The 22,746-nt window shown below is 49.6% G+C and overlaps 1 protein-coding gene across 3 annotated transcripts in view; it reads right to left on the reverse strand.

The window, feature by feature from the left end:
* Window positions 1–22,746, reverse strand: part of IFT140 (intraflagellar transport 140) — a 100,580-nt gene that overhangs the window by 52,004 nt on the left and 25,830 nt on the right. For all 3 annotated transcript variants that reach the window (XM_037157130.2, XM_037157129.2, XM_037157131.2), the window contains exons 10-18: window positions 19,476–19,679; window positions 19,267–19,339; window positions 17,208–17,299; window positions 12,943–13,070; window positions 10,673–10,790; window positions 8,964–9,094; window positions 5,440–5,608; window positions 3,792–3,923; window positions 381–571 (exon numbers count right to left, since the gene is read on the reverse strand). In XM_037157130.2, coding sequence (XP_037013025.2) covers window positions 381–571; window positions 3,792–3,923; window positions 5,440–5,608; window positions 8,964–9,094; window positions 10,673–10,790; window positions 12,943–13,070; window positions 17,208–17,299; window positions 19,267–19,339; window positions 19,476–19,679 — 1,238 coding nt within the window. The remainder of the gene's footprint in view (window positions 1–380; window positions 572–3,791; window positions 3,924–5,439; window positions 5,609–8,963; window positions 9,095–10,672; window positions 10,791–12,942; window positions 13,071–17,207; window positions 17,300–19,266; window positions 19,340–19,475; window positions 19,680–22,746) is intronic.

Raw genomic sequence — 22,746 nt, forward strand, 5'->3', positions numbered from 1 at the left:
CAGTTATTCCCAGTGGGAGAGGTATTACAAATATTTAGCAACCACAGAACTTCCAACTAGGAAGTGTCCAAAACACTATAAAATGAATCAAAACAACCAAGTAACAGCCCAAGAGACTCCAAGCACTGCAAGGGCCGAAAGCCAGGCTTACCCTCTCCCCACACCTAGCTGTGTCCGCGCTCAAACTCACTGCTCTGCGGTGCAACGTGCCAGGAATATCCTGGCATCGGAGCAGCAGCATTTCATCCAGTAAAAAGACCATGAAATACAGAGTGACAGAAGAGTTAGTGACTCTTAGAATCACATTTAGAAGGGGAAAGACAGATAAAATACTCTAAGTGTGCTCATCCCTTCGACACCTTGGTGAATAGAATCCTTACCTTCTGATGAGCTTGATAGATTTGAAAGCTTCATCCATGTCTCCGACGGCAATGAAGTAGCTGAAGTTGAGCATAGCATTCCGGGTGGGCTTGTCACAGTCCTCTAGCCCCACGAAGTCTCGCAGGGGCCTCTTGCCCACCATGCAGTGGTGCCCTGAATCCACCTGGTTGTCTCTGTCTGCCTCTCCTGGCTGAATGAGAAAGGGCTCTGTTTACCTGTCAGTTCATGTAAAGCTAATGCCTACACTGAGCCTTTCTTATGTCGGCTATGCAGGCCCTTCTGCAGACAGATGTAGATGGTCAGCAAGAGGCCCTGACAAATACAACAAAAATCTGTCCTCTTTTGAAGTTTGATATTTTGCCTCTGGTTTTCAGGCAGCAAACAAGTAAAGGCATGCACGGGAACTTTCAACAGTTATACGTAAAATGGTTGTGAAAATCCCCACCTCCCATGTTTATTTTGTAAACTAGAAAGTTTTTACTACTAAGTAAAACATATATATATACACATACAAGCACAAGGTCTAAAATAAGTAATGCCATCATGATTTCAGTTGGAATTTTCCAAAACGATACCCTGGATGAGTGGAGTGCCCTCCACTGGTTTGCCTCTGAAGAACTGCCGACCAGCACACGGCTCCCCACACAGCTGTGCAGAGAGAGAACGCCCTCCAATCTGAGCAGCAGCACAGTTGTACAGGCTGCTGCCTGAGGCCTCTTTATACCTGGCACCTGGAAAAGCAGCCCTCTGTGGGGACCTGCTCCCTCAGGTACTGGCTTCCTTCCCGACTGCTGGGCACTGCACTTGCCTGCACGCCCACCTGCTTTCTTCTGGGCTGGGCCCACACACCCAAACCTCTGCCGTCCACGTCATTTGTTTCCTTCTCCCTGCAGGCTCGGTTTCCTGGTGTACACAACACTCCCCTGTGTAAAAGGGGGGTCATGATCCGCCCTCCTGGGACCCAGTGCCCCACACCTCACTGGTCTTGAATCTGCTGCTGCTCCATGACTTCTGCAAGGCTAGCCTCCACCACCTGCCTCTGGGGTAGCTCTTGGAAGCTCTTCCATCTCACTGATGCTTCTCAAGTTCACCTGTGGTCCCCAACTTCAGGGGATGCTTGACCAGGGTCTTGAGAAACTGGTAGAATGTATCAGACCCAGGTGTAGACAGCAAGACCCTTCTAGGCACAGGGCAGAGCATAAGCAAAGGCCCTGAGGCAACCTACAGTCCAGGGCGGCTTAAATTCCGGGTTCATGGCCGTGTGCAGGTTGGGTCACACCAGGCAGGAGGCTGAAGTTTAGACTGATTTTGCATGGAATGGGAAACCTTCAGAAGTCTGCACGTACAAAAACAACCAAGCACTGCTGGCTGTGGTTTAATGATCACAGACAGGACCTGATGCCCATCAGCCTTGCTATGACCTAATCAGGGCCCGGCTCCTGTGAGCACTCAGGAATTCTCACCGACGTACGAGCACCTGAGGGCCCTGCTTCACCCGCCCCCTGCTTCAGCATTTGCACCCACTCTCATTACAGCTCTTGGAGGGAGGGACTGAGCCACCAGCCCTGGCCACAGGTGGGAGCTGAGGATCCAGGGCTGTGGACTCTCAAGTATGCAGACAGGAGGTCCCAGGACATGGCCGAGGGATGTAAACACAGGCCGGCAATCAGAAGGAGGGCAGCATTTAAAGAAACACAAGCATCGGGCGGCAGCCTGTTCGCACCGTACATCTGGCCAGGATGAGAGCCCTGGGGAGTGACACGGGTGCACTGCTACCCGTGAAGAGCTGATATGTTGTCATGTCCCCAATAAACCGCACGCAGGTCAGGTGGGAAGTACTGTTGCATGGACAACTATAGATTAAAATAAAGGAAAAAAGATCCTGAGAAAGGGGCAGAGCTGAAGCGCCACAGAGTAAGTGGGGAGTTGTCTTATACTGTATCACACACGCCTCCTCTCCTGGACGACTAGAACCGTGGGCACAGAGAAGACAAGAAACGAGAGAAAGACTGCATAAATGTGAGGCCGAAACCCAAGTCCATAACGTGAGGAGAACAGGGGAAAACGCAATAGAAAGAATGTAACTGTCTCTCCAACTTAATGCGCGTCCGATGAAACTAATCTGTCTCAGACAAGGGACGGAGAACATCTGCGTGGACGGGCGCGGGGATTCTGGGGTTTGGGGATGACACGGACCCATTCCCGGTCGTGATAAAGATGATGCTATTTAACACAAGTGAATGTGGATCTATACATTATTCATCGTGTCAATGGGCATGCCACGTTGTTTTACGTGGTGTTTTTAGGGACGTGTAAACCAACTGCACCCAGACTTGCTGTTTTAATCACTTACACTATGATACGTGCAGTTTCAGCAGAGTCTTAGAACCAAAGAGATCAAGGGGCCATGGGACAGAGGCGACCGAGTCCCAGGGAAGGCAAGGACCTTGTCCAACGTAACCACGCTAGGCATGAGCCTGTGAATGCTACAAACCCCATTCTCTCACAAAGTTAAAGACCATACCTGTCCCTGGCCAGGTAGCTTAGACTGTTAGAGCATAGTCCCAATATGCCAAGGTTGTGAGTTCGATTCTCAGTAAAGGCACATACAAGAAGCAACCAATGGATGTATAAATAAATATTACAACAAACCAATGTTTCTCTTTTTCCCAAAAATCAATTAAGAAAACTACACATGCATGTAATGTGTGCAAATGCAGGTGAGTACAGAAACCTGTTGAAAAGGCCACATGCCAGCCTAGTCACAGCGACTACTTCTGGGGGCTGGTTCTGTGGAGACGTGCATCATCTCTGGTCTTTATTTCTTTAATTGTAGCTTCTATATTTTCTACAGTGGATATGGAATACATAATTTTAAAACCACAGCTAGACTAAAATAAAAGAAGTCAGCCCTGGCTGGTGAGGCTCAGTGGATTGAGTGCCAGTGTGCAAACCAAAGGGTCACCAGTTCAAGTCCCAGGCAGGGCACATGCATGCCTGCGTTGTGGGGGGTATGCAAGAGGCAGGCACATGTTGATGTTTCTCTCCCTCTCGTTCTCCCTCCCTTCCCCTCTCTATAAAAATAAATAAAACCTTAAAAAAGAAAAGAAAAGAAGGCAGGAAAGCTGCAGGGTGTGGTGCCCCCAGGGGAAACACTGGGAGGACACCCTCATGGTGCCAGGGCCCCCCTCCTTAGCACGGCTCTGTCTTAAGAGCAAAGCCGAGTCTCACAATTCTCCTAACCCCGCAGACCCCACATTTGCTGGAATTTTAGGGGACAAATGAGAGCACATGGTTTGCCTTGCTTAATGAGCAAGTGAGAAGAGGCACCTGACCCCAGAGCGGGGCTACCTGAGCCCAGCCCAGGAGAGAGGCCCGCGAACGTCACCCGGTGCTCACAGAACTCGCACCTTTCTTGTGAAGTAGTAATGGGGCACTTCCATTCCCAGAAGAGACTGGTAGGCGGGCGGCCGGGGGAAGCTGTCCTGAAGCAAGAAGCCGTGCTCCTCAGAAATGAAGAAGGACAGAATCAACATGTCCGCCTGGGAAGGAGGGAAAATACTGTTGTTTTTAGTCTGGCGATATACTTTACTATTTTACAACTAATTCCCATTTTCATCGACGAGGTATTTACATAAATACAAATAAGACAGAAGATGAGGGCACTCGACACAGATAATCCACTCTCCTCCCGGGCCTGTGGCAGACACTCCGGTCTCCACCGCCATCTGCTGCTGCACTCTGGAAAAAATGACGCATCTGCTGGAAGGACGCACCGCGTCTGGTTCGAAAGTCACCACGTCCTGCCCACTGACCGATTTCCTTGCGGCAGAGACCAGTCACTCCCGCCCAGCTGGTGAAGCTCAGAAGAGCGCTCAGGTTTCAAAAGACACCCTCTTCAGTGTCTTTGCCCAGAAAAACAACAAGAAAGGCTTTGCCACCACTTTTAAGGAACAGGGAACACACGGTGAAGAGGTGAGCGACCCCTGAGGATCCTGTCCTAAGGGCTCAGAACAGCAACACCAGGCTGCAGCCCCTTCTGAACAGGAGTCGAGGGTGCCAGAGCCTTTCTTGCTGTGTGAATTCTTACAGTCTTTCATCATATTCATAGAAGACCAATAGAGCTTTCCGATCAAAGTGCTGGGAAGTGCCCTTCACATATACACTCCCTGCTCTTTCACTCAATATCAATTTGCACACTCTTATCACTTGTCTAGACTTGTCACCAGGCCCTCTATCTTGAAGAAAATTCCTCTGGCAATGTCTTTGCTTCCCTCAAATCAATGACAGAGATGCCACCTCGATACATTTACCACTCAGTGTTCCAGAACTGATGACAGGACTTGCTTCTAAAAATCTCAGAATATGGACACCAATTGCTGATAATCTCAGTGGGGTCCAAACTCTTACCATCCTTGAAAGGAAATTCCTTTGGCAGGGAAAACAGCCCCCTAAAGTTAGAGGGCGGCTGTCCTTTGCTGATTTACTGAGGATCCTACATATAAATGCTCTTAGAAAGAGGCAGGTTAGAAAGAAGCACAAAAAACCACTGGGCTTTCCCAGGGAATGCTGGATGTCCTGTCCCACAAGACACAAGACTTAGAAAGTGTCAGGGTTCTGACCCCTGGGCTGGGGCATGGGAGAGGGAGAGGCTGCAGAGCTTGGGGAGGAGGGTGCAAGAGCAGAGAGCAGTGACTGAGGTGAGGAGGCTGCTTTGCTCAAAACTGCCCTTGTCTGAGAGTCACAGCCAGTCGTGGAGTAAATGAGGAGTCAGCATGCTGCCTCAGGGATTCAGTCACAGGTCGTGATAACATCGAAGGATTAGCTGAGATAACTGGAAAGCAGAGTATAACACTGAGTCAGAAGAGACAGAGTGGGTGGGGCCAGCCTCCTGGTTCATGTCCAGAGGGGTGAGGCCGCACAAGCATCCTAGAGAGGGGCGATACTCCACGTGAATGAATTTCTTTGTAGCTTTCCTATAAACCTTGTCACCAAGATTGTGAACCCACAGATCCAAAGTTCCCATGCCACTAAATATAAATGAGGGCCATGCAGTACCGTGGGGTCAGCGCTCTCCTCGGTGTGGGCCTTCCTGTCCACGGGCTGCGGCTGGGCTCCTGTTACCTCCTGCATGGCCTCACAAACAAACAGCCTGGGCTCGCTCTGATCCCAGAAGTGGCTCACAGGAGCAAGATGTGCCAGCTTCTCATTGGCAAAGACATGGTTCCTGAAAGACAGACCCATCTGGAACCCTGAGAGTTCCTTCTTAGCCTCTGGCAACACCTTCAGGCCAGTCTCCAATCAGTGGCAGTAGGCCTCTTGTTTGCCCAGATTGGCAATACCTTTGCACACCAAGTTTTGATGCAGACTGTTTGATTATATTCTCTTACATTGAAAGAAATTGGTTGACAGAGTCCCAGGGGAGTCTGGTTGGAAAGAGAGACAGACAATGAGGCTTTGGCTCTAGAAGTCTGGCACAGTGATAGGGGATTCAAGAGTTAGAAAATTATAGTTTATAATAGCTAATAAGCTTAGTAATCAATGCATGTAAAGAGCTTTTGTTCCAGGAACTGAAGGTATGACCCACCCTGACTTCAGGAGACCTTAAGCAATTCCACCTTTGTTCCCCAGGAGGACTGAAAGCAACTCAAGATGATATCTGAGTCACTGCACTCCAGGGTGAGATGACCACAGCCCAGAACACAGCTAAAGACCACAGCCTGGGGCACAGCTTAAGGCTGCCGCCCAGGGTGAGAATGCTGGGGCTCTTTTTTTAATCCAATTAACCCCTCCCTGAATTTCAAAATTCCTCACCACACCTTGTTTATTCCCTGCTATAAAAACCTTGGCCTGGAAAGAAAAGACTGGATGGTCTGTTATGGTATGAACCCACCACCTCAGATCGCCAGCGATCTGAATAAAGCGCCATAAAGATTCAATCCCTGTCTCTGCTAATATATTGGGTTTGGTAGTGACAGGCAGCCCACACTCCAGTGTCTTTTCTGGTTTCACAACGTCCCTGATGCTGGCCCCAGCGTCCAGCACCAGTGGGTAGGACTCAAGGGGGGGGCCAGCACCCCCTGCTGGGCAGTTTCCGGACCTGGGTTCCGGTTCCAGCTGTGACCTGTGTGATGTGGTGCATTTATTCCTGGTCCCTCCACCTCTCACCCTCCCCGTTTTATGGCCCTAACACGCAGTGAAGAACTGCAGGAAGGAAAAAATGGGTTGTGGGTTGGTGTATCTCTCCACACTCTGCCCCATTCCCCTCATGAAAAGTGAATAAAACTTTACTCTTTGCCTTTTCTTTTGTGAATTCTTTCACAGCCCGCATCACCAACTACGGTAACACTTGACCCAGGCTAACCCCCTAACCCTGTCTCTGTGAGGCTTGGAGAGAGGATTCTAATCCTTTTCCCTCTCTCCAGACTCTGTGGACTGCCTCCTCCTCAGCCCACTACACAGCCAGTGATTGGACTGGAAATTACTGGAAAGCAAGAATAGAAGGAGACTAACCACCCCCACAGCTGCAGGCAAAAGGTAACAATGGAGCAAAACCGACTTCCAGGTGTTGAGAAGCTCCTAACAGCCCAGGGGCCCCACCCACAGCCCCTGCCCTTTTTGTAATCCATTAAGAATTTAAAGCCCCTACCAAAAAAAAAAAAAAAAAAAAAAAAGGGTTGGGTGGCAAAGAATGGATCAGATCTCAAAGGAAGGCAGGCAACTGAGGGAACGCTGAGCTTCACCTGACAACCACCTGGAGGAGTGTGACAAGTCAGGGAGACGCCACGTGCCCGTGCCGGGGACCTGCCCTACAGGAAACCAGCCGCCCTCACAGGCATCACTGCTCCAAGACTGAGCAGAAAGCAGGGCAGGCAGACAAGCATGGTGGTTTAGATGGAAGCATTTATGGGGACCGAGGGAGGCCAGGGCCACCTTTGGACTGGCCTGGTGAGGAGTGTGGTGGACACAGGATGTGGCTCGGAGATTCCAGCAGCCACTAGGAGGAAAGCACAAATGGCAGGCAGAGTGTGAAGGGGAAAAGGTGACTCAGGGACATTCACAGTAAGAACACTGGGATTAGAGCTATGGAGAGTGGGGGTGAAGGGAAGGGTTAGTTCTGAGGTTTTAGACCAGGTGACCCAGAGAAGTGGTGCTTGGGGCAAGAACGGGGTCTCTGAGGAGTGAGGCTGAGTTGGGAGTCTACTTTTGAGGTTACGGCGAGAAACTCCAGGGACTTTTGGAGATGGAGAAGTGGAGCCAAGCTTGGCGAGAGATGGAGTTGTGTGTGTGGGTAGGCCCCCAGGTGAAAGACGGTTCAGGAAAGGGACTCTGACGCTTGGAGAAAGGTGGAAGTGTGTGGGGCAGACCGGACAGGGGCCGGGGGGGGCTGGGACAGCAGCAGAAGGAACAGGGCAGAGAAAAGCACTGGCTCGGCCACCGCTGACGGCCTGCCCCCCACTGTGCCACCAGCGGCAGGCTTTTCGCCTCTGCAGCCACTGGGGCTGCTCACACACCATCCGAGCTCCGGCCACGCTGCTGCCTAACAAGGGCAGAGTCAGCTCCCACAGCCCGCACAGCTCACTTTAATGTCGTGCAACACTTCACGCAGAATTAATTGTGAGCTGTAGGTGGAAAAGTTTAAGCACTTAAATTCTATTACTATTTTCCCAGTTGTAGAAGGAACTACACATATACATCACATCAGTTTTTCAAACTTTTTCATCTTGCGGCATACAGATACTAATTACTAAAATTCTGTGGCACACCAAAAAATATATTCTATTTTTGCCAGTCTGACAAAAAAAATAGGTATAATTTTGACTCATTTGTACTAGATGGTTATTGTTGTGTTTGTTGGCTGTTGTCATTTTTAAAAATTTGATATTTCCTAAACAGTCAGTTATTGTGTGTTTTAAGAATTCTTGCAATGCCATGACTGGTGTGGCTCAGTTAGTTGGAACACTGTCCCATAAACCAAAAGGTCACGGGTTCGAACCCGGGTCCAGGTCCATGCCTGGGTTGTAGGTTCAGTCCCTGGTTGGGGTGTGTACCAGAGACAACTGATCTGTTTGTTTTCTCACGCTAATGTTTCTCTCCCCCCTCCCCCTCTCCTAAGATCACTGAGCATGTCCTTGGGCGAGGATAAAAAATAAAATAAAATAAAATAAAAAATTATTGCGGCACACTGGCTGAAAATTGCTGTGTTACATGAGCTCCCTGGAGAAAGACAATTATTTTTTCCAGAAGCACATTCCCTACAAGACACACGCGGTCCCTGCCATCAGAGACGCTGATGGTCTATGACTCACTGCATTTCTCTCTGTCATGCAATCTGCCATTTCTGTAGGCACCTCAGACACCGGACTTTCAGGAGCTACGGAATTTCAGAATCTCAGAACCTATAAAACGAAGATTAAAGATCCAAATCTATCCCAACTGCCCAGGCGTGTTTCTGTTTCACTTTCTGTCTTTACCAAAAATAACTGCTGGGGTCTTTTAGCGTGTGAGGTATAACTCAGCGAAGCCTGCCTAGACACTGATGGAGCATCGTCTGCAACAAAGCCCTCCCAAACCCATCTTACTTCTTACTGTCCTGCCCATTAAAGGACAACGACTCTCTCTGATCGACCTGTCCTGTCTTGAAGTCGAAGATGGTCACCGAGTCCATTTCCACGTCATAGAAACAGATTTTGGAATCGGGGCTGCTGTCAGCCTGCGGAGCAAGAAACCAGAAGCTCATGGTGACAACACATCCGAGAAAACCATGTCCCGGTGTTACTGACCCACGGGCCACACCGGCCAGCGTACTTGTAGCATTCAGAATTTGAATGTCAACTTACTTTCGTCCCCACTGAATGGTTGTTGAACTGCTGCTACTTCATAATTTTGAAGAATTGGAAACCCCAAAATACTGTAAAGGTGGACTATAGCCGCCTAGCTGTTCTCGATACTGACTTGAGTGCAAGGCCGTTTTGCTGAGGTGGGTTGGCCAAGGGAACAAGAAAGAATCTGGATTCTGATAAACCAGTTCTGATGCAGCTGCCTGAGGGGTGGCTTGGGTGTCTGAGAAACTATTCTGCACCCAGGAGGCTGCCCTCCCACTGGGAATCTCCTCCCAAGCATTCTGGGCTCTGAATTCTCCTCCCACCTGCTCTCCAGCCTATGCTCACACTCCCCCAGTCCCTGAAGACATTGGTTTTATTTGGTCAACACCGTGGTGTCTCGTTTGCTCTTCCTCAGTCCTGGACGCTCTCCCATAGCAATCAGAGCACAAGCAGGGGCTCAGTCACAGCACAACCAGCAGCATCTTTGACGAAGAACTTATCTCAGTCTCTTCACTCATCAAACAGGCAGCATTAAGTGCCAGAAGCCACAGCTACTACCGTGACCGCCATCATCTCTTCTTTCTTCTTGACCCTCACACAAAAGGTATGTGTGCACACACACGTGTACTGAGAGATGAAAAGAAACTAAGAAAAGGGAACCAGCTTGGTTACTAGGGGCAATAAATGCCAAGAATTTAGGTCAAGTTTTATTCTGTTACAGTTCACATCTTGGCTCAACCATGACCTCATCTGGGAGCCTCCTGACCCCCCAGAGAGCAACTCCGGCATCACTCACTCTCCTGGCTCTCACCAGGGTTGTAAGGAGTGTACTCGTTTGCCTCATCCTTTGATCAATGTCTGTTCAACCCCAGTGGAGAGGCTGAGTCCTCTTGTTTAACTAATCAGTTTATATCTACAGTACCCAGAAAAGCACCTGGTACATGGAAGGCAACCTTAATCCACTCTGGAATAAATGAACAAGAGCTCGAACACATGAATGAAAAGACAGCAAACACTAGTAGGTGTTAAGGCACCGGCCACTTAGAACAAGATGACCATGCCCTCCGTCACCTTGCTTTCAGACCCTCCACATGGCTGCATGCACCCTGATGTCACTCCTTCTCTAAGCAAGGGGCTCAAAGGTGCCTTCAACAGTCCTGTGGCCACCCCCCACCCCGGCCAGGGCAATGATGAGACAAAAAAGAGAAGAGGTGAGGGGCTCAGTAAAGAAGAAACCACTGTTTCTGATGAAATAAGAAATGAAGAAAGGCAGGAAAAAAACAGAAATTGTGCAGGTGAGGAGGGCACGGATGGCACCAGGAGGGAGGGGACAGATGGGGGAGGGGAGGACTCCCTGGTGAGGGGACAAAAGAGGAAGAGGAGTGGGAGCTGGGATGCAGGGAGTGGGCTGGAAAGGCGGGGGCAGAAAGGCCGAGGGCCCCGTGAGGCGGCAGGAGGAGGCCCACCTTGCTGAGGAGGATGCTGATCTTGTTGCCACTGGCGTTACATCTGAGCGACACGATGCCCCCCGCGCCAGGGACCAGCTCGGCCAGGTTCTTACAGCTGCAGTGCACCTTCGCCTCTCTGCAGGGAGGAGGGCAGGGATCTCAGTGCGCACCGAAGGATGTCTGTGCGCGGCCGGTCACAGAGTAAGGGCCTGCTTCTCTGAGTGACCTGAAACCTCTGGTCACGGAACTGCAAGTTCTACCCAGTGGCCCAGCTGCTCTCACCCCGGGATTCCGTATGTCCCAGGAAATGGGCCAGGCTCAGAATATCGAGCGAGTTTTTAAAGTTCTCGTGTTCTTATCAGCAAATATGAACATGAAATTTCATCTCCCTCTTTTTACACAAAGTAGCTTATTAAAAAGCCTGCCCCTTGCATTTCCCCTTTGTGACCTTTCCTTTCAGAAAGGGACTGCTATGTCACACTTTGTTACATTTTCAGTTTTCTATTTCTGGATGAACTAAAATCTACTTAACTCTTTCCAATTAGCTGGTTCTAGTTTATAAACAATATAAACAATCCTGGGCTTGCTCACCATGATTTTTTTTTTTAATTCTCTTTTCCTCAGTTTCTCCCTAACACCATGTCTGTCCTGGGACCCCATCAGGACCCATGACGTTTCGTCATCACGCCTCCTTAGGCTCCTCTGGGCTGGGACCGCATCTTAAGACTCCTGTTCTGGATGCCTGTGTGGTTTTAAGGACCATCCACTGTTCCATAGAGCATCTCACCCCCACTGCGAAGTGTGATGTTTTTCTTATCAGACTTGAGACGACCCCAAAGATATAGTGCTGTGGTCATCACATCACATAAGGGGTCTGTGCCCTCGATGTGACTAAGTGACTAATCTCTGTGATGCTGACCCTGGTCTCTTCTGTCTGGGGTCATGTCTGTAAAGTTCCTCCTCCCCCGACCCCACACCACCCCCTTTGGAAGGATGTCACTAAGTGCAGCCCGCACTCACAAGGTTGGCAGTCACGCTCCTCTCCGTGAAGAAGGAAAATCTAAGTAAACTATATGCAATTCTTCTGTGGAGGAGAGTTGTCTCGTTTCCTGTATTTGTTAACTTACCGGGTCGTGTATTTATATTGATGTGAACTCAGGTATTTATTTCCGACCTTGGGCACTAGTACGGTGCTGGGATTTTGCTGTTGTTCCTGTCGTTTCCCAAGCTGTCCCAGCTTTGGCCACTGGGAGCTCTTTCTGTTGGCTCCCATACCCTTCGACACACCCGTCACTGTACTTTGGTGTTTAGCACTTTCTTACTTTCTGGCACTTAAGATACTCCAGGCTCATCCTGTACATTTCCCGCCTCAGTCCCAGAATCAGCCATTTCTCCAAGGACCCTGGTTCCTTTTCGTGGAGATGCTTTTAGATGCTCTCTGGACACTGGGGAGCTGGTTGCTTTTGGGGTGCCCTTGCCTCTAGGCCCTCAGCTGAGAGAACAAGCAAGTGTTCAGACACAAGTGTTCAGACTGGTGTGCAGACACACACGTATGTGCCTTCACACGTAGGCATCCGTAACTTCCAACTTGTCTCCAGTTCTAACCCATCACCACAAGGATCTCTCTCGTCTCCTCCTGTGCTTGTCTGCAACCCCCGTCCCCAGTAGGGAGGTCCCGGCTCCTATCACCCTCCGTCCATCCCCTTCCCGGTTCCCGTCCAGTGTCGCTGTGCAGCCGCGTTGGATAGTAAGCCCCGTGGTAAGTGACTGGTCAGCCGGGGCACCGTGCTCGGTGAAGTCCCTGTGCTTCTAGTCTCACAGTCGCCGCTCATTCCCGAAGCGGCTGAGGTCGGCCACTCACCCTCCAGGGAGCTTGTTTCACCCACGTGTAACACAGGTGCATTGTTTTGTCACCTCTGCATCCCATCTTGGGATCCCCAATCCAAGAGGTTTCTTTAAAAATTTGCACACGCTAAGGCTCGTTTTTTGCTGAAAAGTTCTACTGGTTTTGACAGACTATGCTGTTCATCTGTCACAGGGAAGTTTCACCCCCCTGGGGAACCCCCCGTGCACCGCCTGCTCGCCTCCCCTCACCCTGCCCCGTGCCATTCCCCATCATGCAAGGACTGAGAACCTAAGCCAAGACGCGGGTGTTTAAAAAAAAACTAAGTGGCATGTTAACGTTAAAATGAGAACATAGAGTTTTCTAGCTCCTCTCCATTTTTATACCCACCACATTATCTCCTAATTTTTTAAATGTAAAACTTTCATTTGGACAAAAACTGTACCTTCGGGAAAGATCGAAGCTTTTAAAGTAAGCCAAGTCTGTCCCTACGACCAGGAAATTTCCACAGATGTCAAGGAAGCATGGGTTGCCCTCCACCTCGGAGAACAGCAAGAGCTGTTTCACAGTCCCCTGTGGAAAAGGAAAGGACAAGGAATTCAGAAAAGCAGCGTATGCAGCATTTCACTGTTGTGACGAAACATTATTTACAGAGAATCTTGAATGCTCCATTCACACACTCGGACAACGTTCAGTGATGGCCCAGGGTGTGCCCGGCACGCTGCTGGGTTCTGACACAACGTAAGGAAGAAGACAGAACCCTGCTCTCAGGGAACCCCTCATGCTTGCGGCCCCAAGAAGGAGACAGACAGCAACTAGGTCAACAAGGAAATACGCATGTAACCTCAACCTGAGAAAGTGCTAGAAAGGCAACAGACAGGATACTAATAGAGAAAAGTGCCAAGGGTGATGAGACAGTCATCCCCTCTGTCTGGATTGAGCCGGGAGGTCTTCTCCACGCGGGTCTTAGTGAAAGCCTCTGACAGCACTGACTCTACTGCTCGTGCCACATACGTGGTCACCCTTGGGTGGCGAGGTCAGTGACTACAGGACAGTTACATCATGGATGTGTTCCATCTGTGTCTTATGCACAACATGTCCCTTTTCCTCTATGTACTGTGCTTCAAGAAAATGTTTGACAGGTTAAGTCTTGTCTGGAGGCAATATTTAAGCTTAGAATAGTGAGAAGGAGCCAGCTGCCTGGAGAGCTGAGGGCCCTCATCCCAGGAACAGGAGACAGCGTGCACTGTAGTGTGAAGGGGCTGGTCTAGGACCCTCGAGGCCTCTGCAATGAAAATGAAGAAGCCATGAGAGGGCCGTGCACCAAGCGTGGGCAAGTGAGCAGAGGCTACACAGGGTGGCATTAGTGCTTTTAGACAGAGGGGAAGGGAGGGAGAAAGAGAGGGAAAGAAACATCAGTGTGTGGTTGCTCTCAGGTGCCCCACACTGGGGACCTGGCCGGCAACCCAGGCATGTGCCCTGACTGGGAATCAAACCAGCGACCATTTGGTTTATATGCTGGTACTCAATCCACCGAGCCATACCAGCCAGGGCTAAATGCCATTTAATTTTAAAAGTCACTCTTAACAGCACTTTGAGTGACCACGGTCAGGCCTGGGCAGTGTGTCTTATATACAACTGACCTCTTCTGAGTTAAAAGAGGCTCCTGGTTCAATTCAAGGACTTATGAGTGAATGCCTGCAGCCTGCCCAGCACCAGGCTGGGAGCAGGGCACTCCAACTGTGAGTAGTATGTCCCTGGGAGCTTGAAGAGGGGGCAGTGAGTCGGATACGCAAGGCTGAGGGCATCGCAAGGCTGAGCCCAGGCAGCAGTGGGGGCATAGTTCTGGCGCATAAGAGTAGGCAGCCGGCTGGATGACAGGGAGTGTTCCAACAGAACTCAGTGGGCTCATAATGCTGCACAGAGAGAGACTGAGAGAAGGCGAGGAGGCAGGAAGCTGTGTAACCTGTCCAGAAAACTCGGGGTTGAGGAATAAATGTCTGGGGGGCAGGGAAGGAGAAATTCCAAACTAAAGAATCTGATCTTCACTGGGATGCCCCTTAGCTGGAGCTTAATAAATGCTTATGGAACAAGCAAACAGCTGCTTGGACATAGGGTCAAAAGAAGAGCAGCAGACAACTGAGGACTGGGCCGGGGACGACCCTGTTAAGATGACAGGCGGAGTCCCAGCCTCCTTTGCTCAACCTCTTCCTCTGTTGGCTCCTTGTGCTCTGTGCTTCCAGAGGACAAACTTGAACTCATCTTGCTTCTACCCTGGTTCAACTACCACCTTTACCTCAATGCATCCAAATTCCCAAACTGACTGCTTTAGAGCTCTCACTGACCCAGCCCCTGACCTCCAGAACCTGTATTTCCAACTAGCTCTTGGATGTTTCTGAAGGGTGTTCGAGGACAAGGCGCCTCAAACTCGTACCTTCTCCCCTGAAACCGCTTCTGTAGTTTTCACCGTTAAGGCATCACAGTTCACCCTGATTCCCAAACTAGAAAACTCAGAACACCCTCAATTCTTCCCTCTGTGACCACCCACCATCCAACTGCCCCCCAACTAATTCGTCTCTCCCTCCACTCTGGCCTCATCTGCCAGCCCACCGCCTGGCTCCAGGCCCTTACATCTCCCGCCCGTGGCACCTCCTACCCGACTTCACTATTCACCAGATCCCTTAGTCTTTCTCACCACGCTGACCCAGCAGCTACCTTCTAGGAGAAAACCCAAGGAAAAAGCAAGCCAAAATGCACCCTGTCCCTCCGGGCTTGAAAACCCCCACTATCTTTAGACTGGCCCGTCGGCCCTCCTGCCACATTCCCCACTTCTCTGCTGTCCCCTCGGCTTCAGCCTCCACCAGTGTCTGCCAGACACCAGCCCTTTTCTCAGCTCCAGCCTCTGTGTCTGGAAGGAAGTCCTCTGAGAAAACTGGAAGGCGAGGTCATGGACACAAACAGGCCACAACCAACCCACGGCTGTGTGTTTACCTCTTTACCAGCAGAGAGAAAGGTCTGGAGAGACACACTTCAGGCTTTCAAAGTGAGGGAGAGTTCCTAACCTTTTCCTTGCACATGCTGGCATTATATTACTAGTTACAATGAACACATACTCCTTTTAATTAATAAATTAGTAACAAAAAAGACTCAAGTCTGGGCCGTTTGTTGTAAGGCACCCTTCAAGCCCAATGGACAAGGCCCCTCAGTAGCCTCCACGTTTTCCAGCAGGCCACTGGCCCATTCCCAGTAGGCTAACAGTCCTTTCCCAGCATGCCTTCTGCTGACATAGCTGCCCCGTCATTTGTTCTTTAGAACACGGCCCCTCCCTGTCGAAGCTTTATGTCCACGGCAGATGCTCCCTCCACAACTGTGCGTGTGAGGAAGGCAAGCTCTTTTTGCATGGGACGCCCCACTGGGCTCCGGCCTCCTGCCCTCCAGCCTCGGCCTCCCCTCCGACCCTAACCAGGCAGAGAGTCTGATGGGGACCGGCAGCTCCCTCGACCTGCACTCTCCCCGAGGGGCTGTGGGCTGCTGCCCCCACACCATCAGGTCCCTACTCCAATGGCTCTCCTGTGGTATTTCCCAACCCTCTCTTGCTTTAAGTGTACTAATTAACTGTCTGATTCCCGCTGGAAGGGAGAACCCCATGGAGATCCTTTAGGAACTGCTGAGTGAAAGAGGGGACGAGCAGCACCAAAAGGTACAAGAACATGGATATGGAAGCCCCAGGAACCAGACACTGGGTCCCAGGAAAGAACTCAGAGCGGGACAAAGGAGTCACACAAAGAGCTAAAACCAGGGTCACAATGGGTATTCTAGACCCTGGTGCAAAAGGCTGCTACATTTATTGGGTTGAATGGTGACCATCAAAAGATATGTCTACTCAGAAATTGTGAATATGACCTTATTTGGAAAACGGGTCTTTGCAGATGTAAGCTAAGGACCTCAAGGGGAGACCATTCTGGATTAGAGTGGGCCTTAAATCCAAGGACAAGTGTCCTTACAGGACACAGACAGGAAACACAGACACAGGGAGAAGGCCAAGAGAAGACGAGGGCAGAGAGTGCAGTGATAGGTCTACATGCCAAGGAACACCAAGGACGGCCAGCAAGCACCAGCAGCTGGAGGAAGCACTGATGGAATTCTCCCTCAGAGCCTCAGGAGGAGCCCACCCCGCCCACGCCCGGATGTTTGGACTTCTGGCTTCCTGAACTATGAGAAAATAAATTTCTATTGTTTTAAGCCACTCAGTGTGTGTGATATAGACAGGTAAGGGTTTCTTTACACCACCACAAGAGAACAGAATAGTGTTAGAGGCATGTCACCTTGAAGGCATGTATTGCTCCCATCCTGGCCTCTCTCTCACACACGTGCAGAGAAATGTCCTGAGCTAATGGCTCCTTAGCCCCCACAAGATGCACAGCAAACATTTCCTCCTATTTTACAACCCCACATACTCAGGGTCTAGTAATCTAGTTCTTTTCACTGCAAAAGGTCCTGGCCCTGCCTCCTGATTTCTTAACTTACAAGAGTTATAGATGGAGCAACTATCCCTGAATCCATTCTTACAACTGCTTCCCCAGTGGGGGTAAGCTGATCTGGTTGGGTAAAGCCAATATGTAGGCTCTGGCTTCATTTAGGAAAAGCATCTTAAACTTGGCCCTAATTGCCTTTATCGTCAGAGCCCACTTCTCTAGTTGAGCAAGTTACCTGCCAGGTTCGAACTTGAACTCGACTTGGCTCCACTGTATAAACACTTTCCTCATGCATTGCCAGCACTGGAGACTCACACAGGAAGGTACCTAAAATAAAAGATAAACACGACAGCAGCAGCTAGTCATTTTATACTTCCTAAGAGTTTAAGGAACATTCTTATGCATGTTTCCTAATTCACTTTTGACCTCATAGTAATTTTTGAGGGACGTGTTTTTTGCATGCTGCTGATGAGGGAGGCGAGGCTCTGAGGGGCAGGGAACTGCCCAAAGCCACAGCTGGCAGTGACGGCTTGTGCAGGCTCCAGGGGGCACTCGGTGCTGGGCCCTGCACCACTTAGCAGTGTGTCTTTTCTCCCACCTGGCAGCACAGCACTGGTGATGGATGGTTGTTTGAGCGTCTGCTTATCTTACGTGGGACTCTGGAAGCCACAGGCTCTAGTCTCTGTCTCCGGACGGGCTCTTGTCTAGGTAGGGAGATAATCACACACACAAGACCACAAATATTTCAGCACCTGCTGTGCTGTCTGCCCTATTGGGTAGATAAGAAGTTTATCCTTGCCCCTAAAGGGTCTCCACTTGAATAGAGGAAAAGACAGGAATGACCAGCACAATAACAAGGCAGAGTAAGATAAGTGTTAGAAGACAACTTCAGGCAAGAAAGCATTAGGGAAAAAGGAAAACAGAATAATATGAGGGAGAGAGGTGATAACCAGCAGCAGAAGCATCCTCAGAGAGGAGTGAGGTTTTCAAAATCACGTGGAGGGACCATCCTTAGAAAGTGCAGGGGCAAGTCCTCCTGTGAGGTGAGAGGGCTGGGGTCAGGATGGGTGATGCTGAGAACCGAGCGAGCTGAGGCGCACGACTTGATGGTCACTGTGTAGGCTAGAAGCTAACCCCTAGAACCTGTGAATATTAGTTTATACAGCCAAAGATATTAAGGTCTGGAGACGGGGAGATTATCCTGTCCTGTCCAGGTGGGCCCTGAGTATGATCGCAAGTGTCGCTAGTAAGAGAGAAGTAGATTTCAGACAGGAACAATGTGACAAGGAGGCTGAGACTGGAATGCTGTGAGCTCAAGCTGAGGACTGCCAATAGTCACCAAAAGCCAGAAGCAGCAAGAAAGAGATTTTTCCTGCCCTGGATGGTGTGGATCAGTGGACTGAGCACCGACCTGCAAACCAACGGGTTGCTGGTTCGACTCCCAGTCAGGGCATGTGCCTGGGTTGTAGGCCAGGTCCCCAGTGGGGGGCATGTGACAGGCAACCACACACTGATGTTTCTCTCCCTCTCTTTCTCCCTCCCTTCCCCTCTCTCTAAAAATAAATTAATAAAATTTAAAAAAAAAAGGAAAGATATAGATTCTTCCCAACAGCTCTGGAGGGAGTGTGCCCCTATTGATGCCTCGAGTTTGGCCTGGTGGAAATGATTTTGGACTTCTGACCTCTATGCCTATGACAGAATACACTTCTGTCTCAGACACTCAGTTTGTACAGCCTCAGGAAACTTGTGCAGGCATGTGCTCATGAGTGGAGGACAAAGGCCGCCCAGGAAAACAGGGTTAGAGAACAGAGTTAGGGACAGAGAGGGGTTTGAGAGTGATCAGTCATTTCTGATGATCCACCCTGAAACTTCCAGCCAGAGGCTGGCCTTGGTCAAGATGCCACGGGGTCACTGCTCTGTGTGGTCTGGAACCGGTTCAAAAGCCGGGTGTGCAGCAACCTTCACACAGCCTTATTTGAGTTATTTCATTGTCCTGGAGCCCTGGAACACTTGCTGGCCCCAGATCCAGCTGTACTTCTCAGTCACCTTGACTGGCTTCGATAGCATGCGGCCCAGGAGGCCTGAGAGGCTCTGGCAGCTCAGGGCCAGGGCTATAGCACTGACTCTAGAAACACAGGCACAGACATGAGAGCTGATATGAGGGTCCCCACGGCCCTGTGCCAGCCCTCTGCCCACCCCACAGTACCAGCACACCCTCCCGTTAGAGGGTAAGAAAACAAAGCAGGGTGCTATGAGTCCCTTCTGCTGGGGAGCGGAGGGACTGAGACTTCTACCTGCATTTCGTAATGTGGTTCCAGAAGGCTCAAAGACCACCACCTGTTTTCCATTCCAGACAGCAACAGCATCCTAAAAAGAATTATGGAAATTAAAAAGCGACCTGTAATCTGGGTTCCTTACAATCCTGCAACTGACCCTGCAACTAACCAGGTCTTTTGTCTACAATAAAGGCCCCCAACTGACCCCACAGGTCACCCTCAGCTACCTTGGTGGCGAACACCCCGCTGATGTGCATGTCTGTGCGCAGATTGTACGTCGCCCCCGTGGACAGGAAGGACACATGGAGTAAGCTCGGGGAGGTCTGCACCACGGCCACCTGCTGGTGGAAGTGCGATGACATGGCCTGCTCGCTGAGGATCACCACGGAGCTGAGGTTGTTCACTGCCAGAAGGTTCTTCCGGGAGCCCCACTGCATTTCCGTGTTGGAGAGAGAACCAAAAGTGTTAACAAAGGAGAAGACTACAGTCAGAACAACATTATACATTTGAGGATTCCTAAAAAATTTCCAAGCGCTATTTCTTCTGGTTGTTAAATTATTTTGAGCCTTGACTGGTGTAGCTCAGTTGGTTGGGCATTGTCCTGCGAATGAAAAGGTTGCCAGTGCGACTCTCGGTCAGGGCACACGCCTGGGTTGTGGCCCCGGTCCCCAGCCAGGGCCGCGTGAGAGAGGCAGCTGACAGACGTTTCTCCCACATCAGTGTTTCTCTCCCTCTCTTTCTCCCTCCCTTCCCCCTCTCTAAGAGTAAATAAATAAAGTCTTTTAAAAAATCTTTTTAAGCCATGGCTAATGTAGCTCAGTGGATTGAGCGCGGGCCTGTGAACCACACGATCACAGTTCGATTCCCAGTCAGGGCACATGCCTGGGTTGCAGGCCAGTTCCCAGCAGGGGACTCATGAGAGGTGACCACTCATCGATATTTCTCTCCTTCTCTTCATCTCTAAAGATAAATAAATAAAGTCTCGAAAAAAACAAAAGAAAATGAAAACTTAAATATAAGTTCTCTATTTTTAAAAAAATCATTTAAAAAATTTTATAAGTGTAAAATGTATACTTCATCAAAAATTTTAAAAGACTGACACTCAGAGTTGTGACACAGTGGGTTGATACCTATGCAGCTGTTCTGGCTCATGTCTATTCTGACTGATTGAACATCTACATTTAGGGATGCTTCTGTTTAAAAATTCACAGTGAAGTTAACGAAGTGATTAAACTATTCAGCTTTCCTCTGATGATCTGAAGTGACACATTCATAATGTCACACTAAACTTCCAGTTCTGTACAAATCTGGGCCTGGATTTCCTCCTCTATTCCACTGATGTATTTACCCACTCCTGAGTAACCACTGCTTTTCTTCCTTTAAAAATAGTTTATTTATTTATTTTTAGAGAGATGGGGAAGGGAAGGGGAAAGAGTGGGACAGAAATGCCAATGTGCTGTTGCCTCTCATGTGTCCCCTACTGGGGACCTGGCCTGCAACCCAGGCATGTGCCCTGACTGGGAATCGAATCGGCGACCCTTTGCTTCACAGGCCCGCGCTCAATCCACTGAGCCACACCAGCCAGGGCACCACTGCTTTAATTGCTTTAGTTTTGAGATATATTCTGGTATAGTATGCGGAATCATTTTTATACATTATTTTCTTGGCCACCTGCTCTTCCAGATGAGTTAAGAATTACTGTGTTGAGACTTCCGCCAAGATGGAGGCATAGGTGGATGTGCCGTGCCTTCTCACACAACCAAGTTTAGAGACAACTCAATATTAGCAACAGAAAACACAGCAGAACACGGAAAATTGAACTTTTCGGAAGTCCGTTAACAACAAATTCTTCAGCCTGACCGGTGAGAAACCAGCAGCTGGTGAAGCGGGGTTGCACAGGAAAACTCGGTCAGATGGACTCAGGCGCGCGGAATCCAGGCGCAGGGTTGGACCTAGTGAGCGACCAAGGGAGCCACCAGGCGAGTGACCGCGGGGGAGACAGCGGAAGAGCAGTGCTGCGTGTTGACTGTGGTCGCGCATTTATGTGCGGGCGGACAGGTGAGGGAGTGGGCGGTTGGACGGGAGCCCTGCGGGTCCCAGCGGCAAGCGGCAGTGGAGGGCATCGCCATTTCCCTGCTCTGACCCCACCTCCACATACAGCGTCATAACCCAGCGACTCTGAGGGGCCCGGCCCAGGTGAAGCACCTAAGGCACTGCTCCTCCGCACCCAGCTGTGAGAAGCGGCAGAGGGGGTCGCCATTTCCCGCTCTGGCCACGCCCCCACATACAGCGTCACAACCCAGCGACCTGGGAGTCCAAGGCGCCGCTTCTCACACTTAAAGGGCCAGAACAGACCAAAAATGTTGCAAGAAGATCTCAAAGCCCCAGAGCCCATAGATCTAAGCGATGAAGAAATAGCAAAACTCTCAGAAGCACAGTTTAAAACACTGGTCATCAGGATCCTCACAGAACTGGTTGATTATAGCCACAAATTAGACAAATATATGAAGGCGAAACTAATTGAAATGAATGGAATTGCACAGGACACCAATAGCAATGAAAAGGAAACTGGGACTCAAATCAATGGAGTGGACCAGAAGGAAGCAAATAATGGCCAAACAGAAAAGAGTCAAGAAGCAAGAATTCAAAGAAATGAGGAGAGTCTTAGGAACCTCCAGGACATCTTTAAACACTCCAACATCCGAATTATAGGGGTACCAGAAGGGGGAAAGGCACAGCCACCAGTGGAAAACTTATTGGAACAAATAATAAAGGAGAATTTCCCCAATCTAGCAAAGGAAATAGACTTCCAGGAAATCCAGGAAGCTCAGAGAGTCCCAAAGAAGTTGGACCCAAGAAGGAACACACCAAGGCACATCATAATTACATTAGCCAAGATTAAAATGAAGGAGAGAATCCTAGAAGCAGCAAGAGCTAAGGGGACAGTCACTTACAAAGGAGTCCCCATCAGACTGTCAGCTGATTTCTCAAAAGAGACCTTACAGGCAAGAAGGGGCTGGAAAGAGGTATTCCAAGTCATGAAATCCAAACACCTACAACCAAGATTGCTCTATCCAGCAAAACTTTCATTTAGAATGGAAGGACAGATAAGGTGCTTCTCAGATAAGATCAAATTCAAGGAGTTCATCATCACCAAGCCCTTATTATATGAAATGTTAAAGGGACTTATCTAAGAAAAAGAAGTTAAAGAAACATGAACAGTGAAAGGACAACAAACTCACAGTTATTAACAACCACACCTAAAACAAAAGCAAACTAAAAGGACAGCTAGATCAGGAGTGGAAACATAGAAATGAAGATCTCAAGGAGGGTTAGCAACAGGGGAGTGGGAGGAGGAGAAGGGGGCAGAAGGTACAGAAAATAAGTAGCATAGACAGTAGATAGAAAATAGATGGGGGGGTAAGAATAGCATGGGAAATATAGAATCTAAAGGACTTGAGACACATGTTCATAAACTAAAGGGGGGATTAATGGTGG

Source organism: Artibeus jamaicensis, unplaced genomic scaffold (genome assembly GCF_021234435.1).
Source record: "Artibeus jamaicensis isolate MK-2021 breed Jamaican fruit bat unplaced genomic scaffold, CSHL_Jam_final contig_700, whole genome shotgun sequence".
Classification (NCBI taxonomy): Eukaryota; Metazoa; Chordata; class Mammalia; order Chiroptera; family Phyllostomidae; genus Artibeus; species Artibeus jamaicensis.